Genomic DNA, 11,892 nt, shown 5'->3' with positions numbered 1-11,892 from the left:
TCAGACTAGTTTTGAAAAGCCTTTGCAGTGTCAAGTGGATCTACAGTCCCTGTATCTTCATGTGGGAACTTTGTGGAAAATATTTCAGTAAAACTTGAGATGAGTTCTCAGTGAGGGATATTCATGTTGAACATTAAAATGCTGTTGGATTGACACCAATGGAATTCACATCAGGCCTTAGATAGATGTATGCTCTTGGAAACGCAGTTTAAGTGCTGGAAGATTAGGCACAGACAAAGCAGAAAACTTACAATATAATTTTCTGCAAACCGATGAAAGTGATCATCTGAAGTTAAATGCCTATTTTGAGAATCACACCCTGGTAATACAAGAACTTTATTTCCTTCTGAGATAAAACAGAAGAAAATAGTAGTATTATTTTATTCTGTTTATATTACTTTCATCTAGCAAGCTATGAATTCTTGTGAAATTTTAGTTCAGAGATTCCTGTTGCATTAACTAGAGGCAGAAAACAAAGTGTTCGAGTTTCTATTCTGACTTCTGTCACAGACTTTCTTCTTAGCCTTCAGTTTTTGTTTTTTTTTCCTTCTATCAGTCATGTTGTTTTGGAATTGAAGCCAGCAGCACTGTCCCTATCCAACAAAAAAGTCTGAGTATTTGCAAGATACATGGAGATTAGAGTTGGGATGCCCTTCAGAGAGAAGTAGATAAAATTACTGGGAGGAATTGATTTTTATTCCAGTTAGAGCAGTTTTGCAATGATGCTAGTCTCCTGATATTAATAGCTATTTATGTCAAGAGGTTTATTTAGTTAAACTTTTGCAGACAGACCTTCAGTTCTACATCTTTATAAGGCAACAAGTCCACATTTCCCTTGCTCTGTCATTACCATCTTGCTGATGTTTTTCTTCCAAAAATCCTTTGCCTTGGAAAACCCAGAAATATAATTTGCAAAGCTGGTATATCATAATTTGATGATCAGGCACGGACTGGAGTAGCTTATTGATATGGGATAAAACTGCTCCTGTAAGGAGGAACCAAAACACAATGTATAACTCAGCAGAGTTACTGGCTCCTCACTTGACAGTAGGAAAAGAAATAATTAAATTATTGCCTTAATTACTTCCACGTTATCAGGCCAATTGGAAAAGCACTTCTTTCAGTCATTTGTAAGAATTCCCTGGCTCCTGGAGCAGGAGTTCTTCCATCTCAGCCACTGCTTTCCTCAAAGAACCCAGGGATTCTGTACCCTGCTCTGCAAATTTACACTGCACGGTTCTCCTTCCTGCAAAACTCTGCACAGACTTTCCAGCTTAGCCTCATATTTCATACTGACATCCATTCTGGGTACAGGATTTTCGGTGCAGACTTTTGCACCAATGCATAGAAAAATGGAAACAAACAAACAAAAAAAAAACACAAACAAAAAACAAAACACAGCTTTATGGTCTTTGGGATACCACAGACTCTGCAATCTGACAGGTATGCTGGTGATACCCATGTGGGGTGATTCACCCTCATTCTCCATTGCATTCAACAGGAGAGACTTGTGTTTTCCAAAAGCATCTATTTTTCTTCAGGCACCTAGTACCTAGGGGAGCTTTGCACAGGACTAGGTGTGGCTGGTGCATTCACTAAACATGCTGATCTGAAAACATGGAGAACCTGATTGCTTCAAAGTTTGCAGACAAAAATGGTCACCTATGGCCCTGATGAGACTGATGTTCTTAACCTTGCCTAGGATGAGACTTGGGCCAGAGTCAGAAAAGGTCTGCGAGTGGTGAGCAGGGACAGGAGCAACTTCCCACTCTCTTTCCTGACACCTGAGTGCTACTGCATGTCCTGGGAGAAAACAGAGGAATTGCTGCAGAAGCTCTGCTCTTCTCAGCAGTTCCTCCCTGAAAACAGTAGCATCCTTCAAATGGTTAGCCAAGTATTAGGGATGGGCTGAAAGATTCATACTATCTATGCTAACAAGCCTAGACTTGAGAAAAATAACTTGTCTTTGCTAGAGTTAAGCAACAGCATACTTGATCCTGCTGAACTTTGATCACCTTAAGTAACACTGTGATAAACTTTCTGGGTACTTGTATACAGTGTGAAAAAAGCTCTCAAAATTCAAAATTCTGACCAACTCTTGCTTGTAAGAGATAGCAATGACATAAGAGTAACTACGTTGGGTAGATTCTTATGTGTGAGTTGTAGATTTACTTAGAGTGAAATTATGTACATTGAATGGAAATAATTAGTTGTTGCTTATTAGGATGAGCGTCATTCATCTCATCCTTAAATAACCTTGTAAATAGTTAAGTAGTGCCTATTTATCTCAGCTCACTCTGAGAAGGATCCCAATGTAAGTAACATGTAATATGTATATAAATCTTGCCTATCTTATGCATATGTAGCAAGGGAGTAAGAAGATATCTCTTTCCCTCAGCTAATATTTTGCCATAAAAAAGTCTCCTCTTTTGTTCTATGATATTTTGGCTGCTTTTCAAGCCATGCTGATACTTTGCTTTTCATCTACTGTTTCTGTAGTTTCCAAAATACCCATCAAAGGCCTCTCCAAAATCTACCTAATACTATGCCTGACTATCATTTATGTAATAACTTAGTGAGGTCTTCAAAGAACACAAGTTAGTGTATATCTGCAATATGAACGGCAAGGCAACATGGAGAAACTGAGCTGTTCCTGACAAAACTTACTGATGCTTCAGCAACCCAGTTAGATGGCATCCTGGCATAGGATGTCCCATGCAAAGAGTTCAGTAGGACACACCACCCTTTTTAAAACCAGACATTATTCAGGCCCTATCTTAGATTACCAGTTCTTCTAGTATTCTGTTTTCTAAAGCTCATTTATGACTGCTCTGCCACACTGCCTTGCAAAGCTCTTTTGTCCACAGTTTAGTTCAAGCATAAGAATAGCAAGGCCATTGCTCTTGCTCTATTCTCAGAGACCTAGATGCTGGGATTATTTTGTTTATATGACAGGAAAATAGACTTGCAATGTTTGATGTCCAAAAAAATAAATAGCTTACTCAGTCTTTACCTTGCAAATAAATCTTATTTGCTCTGTTTAATATTTACCAGTGGGCATTGACTTAATACTAGCCAGCAAAATGAAGAATAGGGAAGGAGCATCGTGAAAGAGAGGTCCAGCAGACTCTTTAAACTTCACTGTAAGTACCATACTATACTTTCTAAGAAGACTTTGAATCCTTGTTGTTTGTAATTTCTGCCATTTATTACACAATATTAATTATTGAATGATTTCTTGACTGAAGTACTGCAAAGGATAGCTGCAAACTCTTCAGAAGGGATAGGCTAGGAAGGAGAGATGGGGGTTGGGGAGCCTTGTAAGTTAGGGATTTTTTTGATTGTCTAGAGCTGGACAGTGGTGATGACAGGGTTGAGTGTTTATGGGTAAGAATTAGGAGAAGGCTAGTGAGGCAGGTGTCATGGTGGGAGTCTGTTATAGACTGTCCACTCAGGCTGAAGAGGCAGATAAAATATTCTATAAACATCTGGGAGAAGTCTCACAATCGCTAGCCCTTGTTCTTGTAGGGGACTTCAACTTACTAGATGTCCTCTGGAAATACAGCACAGCAGAGAGGAAACAGTCTAGGAGGTTTCTGGACTGTGTGGAAGATAAATTCCTGACACAGCTGGTGAGTGAGCCAACTAGGGATGGTGCCCCACCAAACCTTTTGCAGATGCTGGAGGCTGTCTTGGACACAGCAGTCATGAATTAATAGTTTCTGAACCTTGGAAAACAAAGACTGGACTTCGGAAGGGCAGACTTTGGCTAGTGTAGGAGACAGGTTGGCGGAGTCCCTTGGGAGGCAGTCCTGAAGGACAAAGGAGTCCAGAAAGTCTGGGCACTCTTCAAGAAGGAAATTTTAAAGGCTCAGGAGCAGTCTGTCCCCACATACAAAGAGATGAGCTGGCGCAGAATAAGAACTGCCTGGCTGAACAGAGAGCTGTGGCTGGAGCTCAGAAAGAAAAAGAGGGTTTATGACTTTTGGAAGAAGGGGCAGGCCACTCAGGAGGACTATAAATGAGGCTGTGCAGAGAGGAAATTAGAAGGGCCAAAGCCCAGCTGGAGCTCAATCTATCTACTGGTGTTAAAGACAATACAAAATGTTTTTTTTTAATACATAAATAAGAGAATGAGGACTAAGGAGAATCTCCATCCTTTATTGGATGTGGGTAGAAACATAGTGACAAGAGATGAGGAAAAGGCTGAGGTAGTTGACCAATTGTTCTGTGGGTACTCAGTCTCCTGAGCTGGTAGATAGGGACAGGGTGCAGAAAGAAGCCCTCATAATCCATGAGGAAATGGTTAGCAATCTGCTAAACCACTTAGATGTACACAAGTCTATGGGGCCAGAAGGGATCCACCCAAGGGTACTGAGAAAGTTGGCTCGCCAAGCCACTTTCCATCATTTATCAGGGCAGGTCCCAGTCAACTGGTAGCTAGCAAATGCAATGCCTGTCTACAAGAGGAGATGGAAGGAGGACCTGGAAAACTACAGACATGTCACCCTGACATCAGTGCTGGGGAAGCTCATGGAGAAGATTATCCTGAGTGCCATCATGCAGCACCTACAGGCCAACCAGGCAATCAGACCCAGTCAGCACAGGTTTATGGAAGCCAGGTCCTGCCAGATGAACCTGATCTCCTTCTCTGACAAGGTGGTGTGTTCAGTGGATGAGGGAAAGGCTGTGGATGTGGTCTACCTAGACTTCAGTAAGGCTTTTGACACTGTTTCCCACATTGCTCTCCTGAAGAGGCTGGCTGCTCATGGCTTGGATGGGTGTACACTTTGTTGGTTTAAAAACCAGCTGGGCGGCCAGGCCCAAAGAGTCACAGTGAATGGAGTTAAATCCAGCTGGAGGCCAGTTGCAAGTGGTGTCCCCCCGGACTCAGTACTAGGGCCAGTTTTCTTCTATATTTTTATAAATTATCTGGAAAATGGCATCAAGTGCACCCTCAGTAAGTTCCCAGATGACACCAAGCTGAGCAGCAGTGTTGATCTGCTCACGGGTAGGAGGCTCTACAGAGGGATCTGGATAGGCTGGACCAATGGGCTGAGACACACTGTATGAGGTTCAGCAAGGCCAAGGGCCGGGTCCTGCACTTGGGGCACAACAACCCCATGCAATGCTACAGGCTGGGGGAAGAGTGGCTGGAAAGCTGCCTGGTGGAAAAGGACCTGGGTGTCTTGGTTGATAGCCAGCTGATTATGAGCCAGAAGTGTGCTCAGGTGGCCAAGAAGGCCAACAGCATCCTGCTTGTATCAGGAATAGCATGGCCAGCAGGACTAGGGAAGTGATTGTCCCTCTGTAGTTGGTTCTGGTGAGGCCACACCTCAACTATTCTGTTCAGTTTTGGGTCCCTCACTACGAGAAGGACATCGAGGTGCTGGAGCGTGTCCAAAGGACAACAAAGCTGGTGAAGGGTCTAAAGAATAAATCTTATGAGGAGCATCTGAGAAAAGGAGGCTCAGGGGAGACCTTATCACTCTCTACAATTAACTTAAAGGAGACTCTAGCGAGGTGGGGGTCGATCTCTTCTCCCAAGCACCAGGTGGTAAGACAAGAGAAAATGGCCCTAAGTTGCGCCAGAGGAGGTTAAGGTTGGATATTAGGAAAAATTTCTTCACTGAAATGGTTGTGAACTATTGGAACAGGCTGCCCAGGGAAGTAATTGAGTCACCATCCCTGGCGGTCTTCAAAAGATGTGAAGATGTAGAGCTTGGTGACATGATTTAATGGTGGACTTGGCAGTGCTAGGTTAAATGTTGGGCTAGGTGATCTTGGAGGTCTTTTCCAACCTAGAAGATTCTGTGATTCTGTGTGATTCTGTGATTCTGTAATTGGAAATTTGGCTTCTTGGAGCATGTTATATGTCAGGAGCAGGATTCAGTCACTGATACAGCTCCTAGGTACAGTGGCAGGATGATTGGGAGATACAGTCCCAAGTGAATATTCATCTTCAGTTGATTCCAAAACACCAAACTCCTCCCAGAGGAGTAAATTCAGGTGCAGCTGAAGTCATAATGAGATCACGGGCACTTCAGAAACACTTCAGCAAAAAATAGTTCTTCTGCTAAAGTGCTTATTGAATGCATGGGAGCAACAGGTGAACTCAGCCATGCACTTAGAAATAACCTTAGAAATGCAATGAGGCCGTGCCAAAGGCAAGGACTGTTTCAAATGTGATACCTCATAAAAACCTACACAATATCAATTCTTCTCTGGTGGTGTCACATTAGTATCTTTCTTTGCTTGTTGATTAGAAGCTGACAGAACAGATTAGAAAAGGACTAGCCAGGAGGCCAAGAGGAAAACTACTTCTATTCAGAGCAGTAACCGTAAACACCGATATCTGGAAATCAGTATCTTGAATAATATAACTGCTTTTATGCAGGAAATGTAACATTCTCTAGATCTAAAAGTTTTTTTTGTTTTTTGTTGTTGTTGTTGTTGTTGTTGTTGTTTGTTTGTTTTGTGTTTTTTTTTTTCCTTAACAGAACCATTCAGAATGAAAATGAAGTCTGCACTGTATTTGTCTTTGGTGCTTGTTGGGCTTCAAGTCCAGGCTCTTCATATACCCAATCACAGTGATGAACAGGAGGAGCAAGACACACCTCATTCCCCTGCTGAAGGTGGAAACTTGCCTCACCTCAAGATAGTCCCCAGCAATGCTGACTTTGCATTTAGATTTTACAAGCAGGTCACAGAGGAGGAAAGTAACAAGAACGTTTTCTTCTCTCCTTTGAGCCTCTCCACTGCCTTTGCAATGCTCTCCCTGGGCGCCAGAGCACACACGCTCAGTCAACTGCACAAATGCCTCGCTTTCAACCTGACAGAGCTGGAGGAGAGGGAGATCCATGACGGCTTTCAGAGACTCCTCCAGCTGCTGAATGATCCTCACCGAGAGGTCCAGCTGAGTATGGGCAATGCCCTGTTCATAAATAATGAACTGAAACTGCGCCAAAAGTTTTTGGAAGATGTCACAACTTTTTATGATTCTGAAGCTATTTCTAGCGACTTCCAGAATTCTGAAAAGGCTGTAAATGAAATCAATAACTATATAAAAACAAAAACCCATGGCAAATTTGTTGACTTCCTGCAGAATCTTAGTCCAGATGCTTTGATGATTCTGATTAACTATGTTTACTTTAAAGGTGAGTGACAAACATTGGTAACAGTTGTACACATAAGCTCCGGAAGTCTGTCCAGACCTAAGAAACAAGTATCTATATATATATATTTCACATTGTGAACTTAATCTATCATCTAATTTTAAATGACATAAGGAAATATTTGAAAGACAGGTATGAAGAATCATCTTCTATAAGTAAAAAAAGAAAAAAGAAATTAAAAAAAAAAAGGAAGGAAGAACAAAAGATGGAAGTAGTAATCAATCCCATATCATTTTAAGTCAGGCTCTGAGCTGAAAATATTCAGAAGGGATGAGCTTATGATCATTTTTTGAAAGGCACAGCTCTTTGTTCAGGACATGGTCAAAGTGAAACATGGATGGCACAAAAGAAAGCAATAACCCTGGAGCCCATATAATGGGATTCACAGAGGTTTTACCATCGAATTAGCAGATGAAGGCTCAGGTCTTTTCCTCAACCTGTATTTTCATTGTGTCATTTTTATTTAAACAATTGAAATGATACAAATCTTCTTTCCATGACCAGGGAAAAAACATCCTTAAATTGAGATAGGCTTGTTGTTGAATTTACTGTTCAAATATAATATTTTGAGCATCAACTAATGTGTCATGCACTTATTCATCCCTTTTACAGTTTATTCAATTCTATACTCTTTCTTTTATCGAAAGGCTACTGGGAACAACCTTTCAAGAGTTTCAGCACCAGAGATGACGACTTCTTTGTGGACGCCAAGAATTCTGTTAAGGTCAAAATGATGTATCAAAGCAAACTCCATAATATCCATCGGGATGAGAAATTGTCTTGCTGGGTAGTAGAAATGCCATATAAAGGAGATGTTGCTGCCTTGTTTGTTCTGCCTGATGAAGGGACAATGAAGCAGGTGGAAGATGCTCTGCTAAAAGACACAGTGTCTAATTGGAGCCAATCACTTGAAGAAAGGTAATCTTTTGACTGCTCTTTTGTTTAAGCTTTGAACAAACCATAACTACTCATTCAGGCAAGGCAAAGCATAGGATGCCACAAGGAGTAGCTAAACACAACTCTGAGGAGCAAGCATTGCACAGATCCCTTACCTCAAAGGAGATATCAGATTTCATACATTAGAGGAACCCTCTCTTCAATTCCTCCAGACACAGCAGTGCGAGCACTGCCACCTGTGGGGATCCTGCACTTGAGAACATTGCACCCAGCAGCCCAGCTGGACAAGGGAGGATCCAATCTGAAAGGAAATTTCTCTTTCTGGAAAGCATCTGGATGACGCTTTTCAGCAGTCACTTTCAGAAACTAGTACTGTGTCCCTGCACCACTGATTAGACTGTGGCTGGTAAGAGAGGTACCTCATTTTCTATTTCCCTAATGGGGAATTTATCACTGTCTTAACCAGACCTAGGCTCCACAGGAAGTAGGGATGGATGTGTACCTCTTATACCAGCCCTTGCATTGAAAGATCTTGCAATTATAAACTCACTTTTTTTTTTTTTTTTTTAAAGACCAATTGAACTTTACCTTCCAAAATTCTCCATCTCTGGCTCCTATGATGTCAAGAACCTATTTATAAAAATGGGTGTAACAGATGTGTTCAGTAACAATGCTGACCTCTCTGGAGTGGCAGAAGGTGACCGCCTTATGGTTTCCAAGGTAAGTATGCAAGCAGGGATGGTGACCAAGAAATTTGCCTGCCCCGCTTACATGCTGGTTTTATCTTCACAAATAGACTGATCCGACTTCTGGATTTCAGCCATGGCTCACTTATGGTAATAAAAGATGTTTAGAGATTAGATGGTTATTGTTCTTAGAGTTAGCATTAAATTGTTTCCTGCATAACAATCCTACAAATTCACTTTAAAGTCCCTGATGAAGAGAATGGAGTTGGAAAGGATAATGTGAATAATTTCACAAAAATCTGGTGTAAAGTAATTAATACAAAAGTCATTATACAAATTTGAGAATAGTCTTATTCTATGAATATGCCTTTCATTACTGCATTAGCTGATCACCTCAGAATTGGCATGTCACTATTGTCAGCTCTTAGCAGAAAGAGGTTTTCTGCATACACATAAATTGATGCAAAATGAAAACATTCCTCCTCGGTGTTAAATACTAAGGACAAAATCTTACTCAAAGAAACAACTGAACAATAAATGCTCTCCATGCTGCTTAGTCTCTGCAAGCAGCCAAGCTTGACTCTGCCAGAGTGGTAAATAAAATTCTCCCTTAACTCAGGAAAATTTGTTTGTCTTGGAAAAACTGGACAAGAGAATCTTCCTCACATCAGTTCTACATTCATTCTGTGCTTTCTTTTGAAAATTCCTTCTCATAGTGTTAAAGCAAGCAAGTTTGTCCCCAGCTGCTTCTCACTATTCTGTGCCGAAATTTTAATCTTTATTTCCTTTACAGGCAATTCACAAGGCTGAGGTGGATGTTAATGAGAATGGTACGGAGGCAGCTGCAGTGACCATGATAGAATTGGTACGGTTGTCTGAAGTTTTCCCTCTTCCTCATGTCATCAAATTCAACAGACCCTTCCTGATGTTGATTGTTGACAAAACCACCTACAGCATCCTCTTCATGGGGAAAATTGTGAACCCAACTGTCAAGGAAGGCTAGGCCAGAGCACTTGTACTCCATAGAGCAGAGAAGAGAGCTTGTGCACATCCCAGTGACTTCTTTGCAAGAAGAGACTGGAATTGATCCTTAATTAAAAAATAAAACAATTTTACATGATGTTATTCCTTACTTTCAATAGACAGCTGGAGACAAGTGGGAGTAGGCCTTGTATACGAAATATCCCAGGGCACAAACACAGCCGTGGGATCTTCAACAGACAAATATTTCCCTGCCTTGCTCACTCATCACTGGTGCCACAGACCCTTGCATGCAGGTAAACCCTCCTTCTCCTGGCTGGTAATCTCCCTATGTCTCTCATGTCCTATATGTCCAGTTCTCAGCTCAGAAACTCCACAAATCTATCCCCATCTGAGGAAACTTCCATTCCTTCTCTTCTGTTGAACTGTGAATTCCAGAAGTCTTCTTTTTCTCTGAAACCTCTAATATATTCAGTATCTAAGGATGAAAACAGAAACACGAACCCATGAAATATTTCCTTGCCTAGAGGATGGAAGCTCCTGGGTTCAGAATAATCCTTTTCCCTCCAGCCCAGCCACTGCTTCCTACAAGCACAAATTGCTTGATCCCATCTCCATTCCTCATTATTTTCTTTGGAAGGGGCCCAACTTTTCTGGCTGGGCAAGAATCTAGCTTCCGTGTCATTGAAAGCTGAATGTCACTGCATGAATGGTCCTCTTTAAAGGTCTTGTGCACGTACAGTAACACCTGGGCTCCCTAGGAGAACTGTATTTACTGTGCTCTCCAAGCACAAAGCTGTTTGTATTCCATTGCTGCCTGTGCTGGAACGAAGGAAGGAAGGAAGGAAGGAAGGAAGGAAGGAAGGAAGGAAGGAAGGAAGGAAGGAAGGAAAGAGAAAGAAAGAAAGAAAGAAAGAGAGAGAGAGAGAGAGAAAGAAAGAAAGAAAGAAAGAAAGAAAGAAAGAAAGAAAGAAAGAAAGAAAGAAAGAAAGAAAGAAAGAAAAAGTAAAGAAAGAAAGAAAAATATACTGCTAAATTAATTTGTATATCCTGCTTCCTGAGGTCATCTTCTGGGGAAGCACAGGTGATGGGTGGCAGACCACATGAATTACTTGGCAATAACAGGATGCCACATCTGGCTTCCAGCTTTCCTGGAGCCATTGAGTTCTTTCCTCTCATGTGACTTGTTCACATTAGTGACTCAAGCACAACTGTTGTCCTTTTAATTTAATTGTTGTCTTTTTAAACAATTGTCCTTTTAATAAGGTTTTGTGGTCCAGCAAATCCAAAGTTATGATGCCTGATTTAAAGCCTGGCTTTTGGCTGTAGCTTCTCTCTTCAGCTTTGGTCTTCCGTGATTCAGATGTTGCTGCATGCTTGTTCTCCACCAGGTACCTCCCTTGGGAACTTCTCCTTTGTTTCCATTAAATGTTATTTACAGCTTCCTCTGGATGCCATAGAGCCATAAAATCTGCAGACCTTCTTACTAAAAACAAACAAACAAACAAACAAACAAACAACAACAAAAAAACCTCTTCTTCTAGCTCTTCCAAACTGTTTGCCTTCAAAAGGTACTGGGCCAGATATAATTTGCCACCCAATCTTGTTGATTGAATATACAGGCAGGTGACTGACAACAGTCCTCCCCTCTGAATATTCTAGGTGTTCATAAAGTTGAACTCTTTGCAGCCTCCTGAGAAGGAATAGGGTGGTTCCACAAACACAATCCTAAAATAACATTAGGTTCTCTAATGGTGGTGCAGTTTAACTGAGGCATAGAATGCTTTGATAGTGCTTATGAACTGTCTTGAATTGCTGTTTTTACTGTGTCATCTCAGCATTAAGAAGTGATAGGACACAACATGCTTCACAAACACAGCCTAAACTCAGCAACAATACTTCCACCAACAGTTTCCCAGTCTAAACTCTGCTTTCCAACTGAGGAGGGACAGGAATCTAAAGTTGAGTTGAGAGGACCTTGGGCTTCTAGCCATTGCTGGAGGGTATCAGCTTTTGGCAAGGCTGGGTCAGAAATGCTTCTGCTGTTGTGGCTTGGTCTGGGAAAGTCCTGACAGGTCATATGGATGGAAGGAAACAGGAATGTGCACATATGTCGTGAGAGATAATAGGGCCTTTCATGTGGGCAAGCACAG

The 11,892-nt window shown here is 41.5% G+C and overlaps 1 protein-coding gene across 1 annotated transcript in view; it reads left to right on the top strand.

Annotated features, from left to right (window-relative positions):
• The first annotated feature begins 3,035 nt into the window (after positions 1–3,035).
• The window catches only part of LOC310901170 (uncharacterized protein), a 45,453-nt gene continuing 36,596 nt past the window's right edge, over positions 3,036–11,892 (top strand). Inside the window, exons 1-5 of the mRNA XM_083840299.1 lie at positions 3,036–3,143; positions 6,501–7,157; positions 7,823–8,093; positions 8,645–8,792; positions 9,552–9,758. Coding sequence (XP_083696425.1) covers positions 6,512–7,157; positions 7,823–8,093; positions 8,645–8,792; positions 9,552–9,758 — 1,272 coding nt within the window. The 5' untranslated portion in view covers positions 3,036–3,143; positions 6,501–6,511. The remainder of the gene's footprint in view (positions 3,144–6,500; positions 7,158–7,822; positions 8,094–8,644; positions 8,793–9,551; positions 9,759–11,892) is intronic.

Source organism: Anser anser, assembly GCF_964211835.1.
Source record: "Anser anser genome assembly, chromosome: 5".
NCBI classification, from domain to species: Eukaryota; Metazoa; Chordata; class Aves; order Anseriformes; family Anatidae; genus Anser; species Anser anser.
This window is presented reverse-complemented; position numbering and strand designations above follow the sequence as displayed.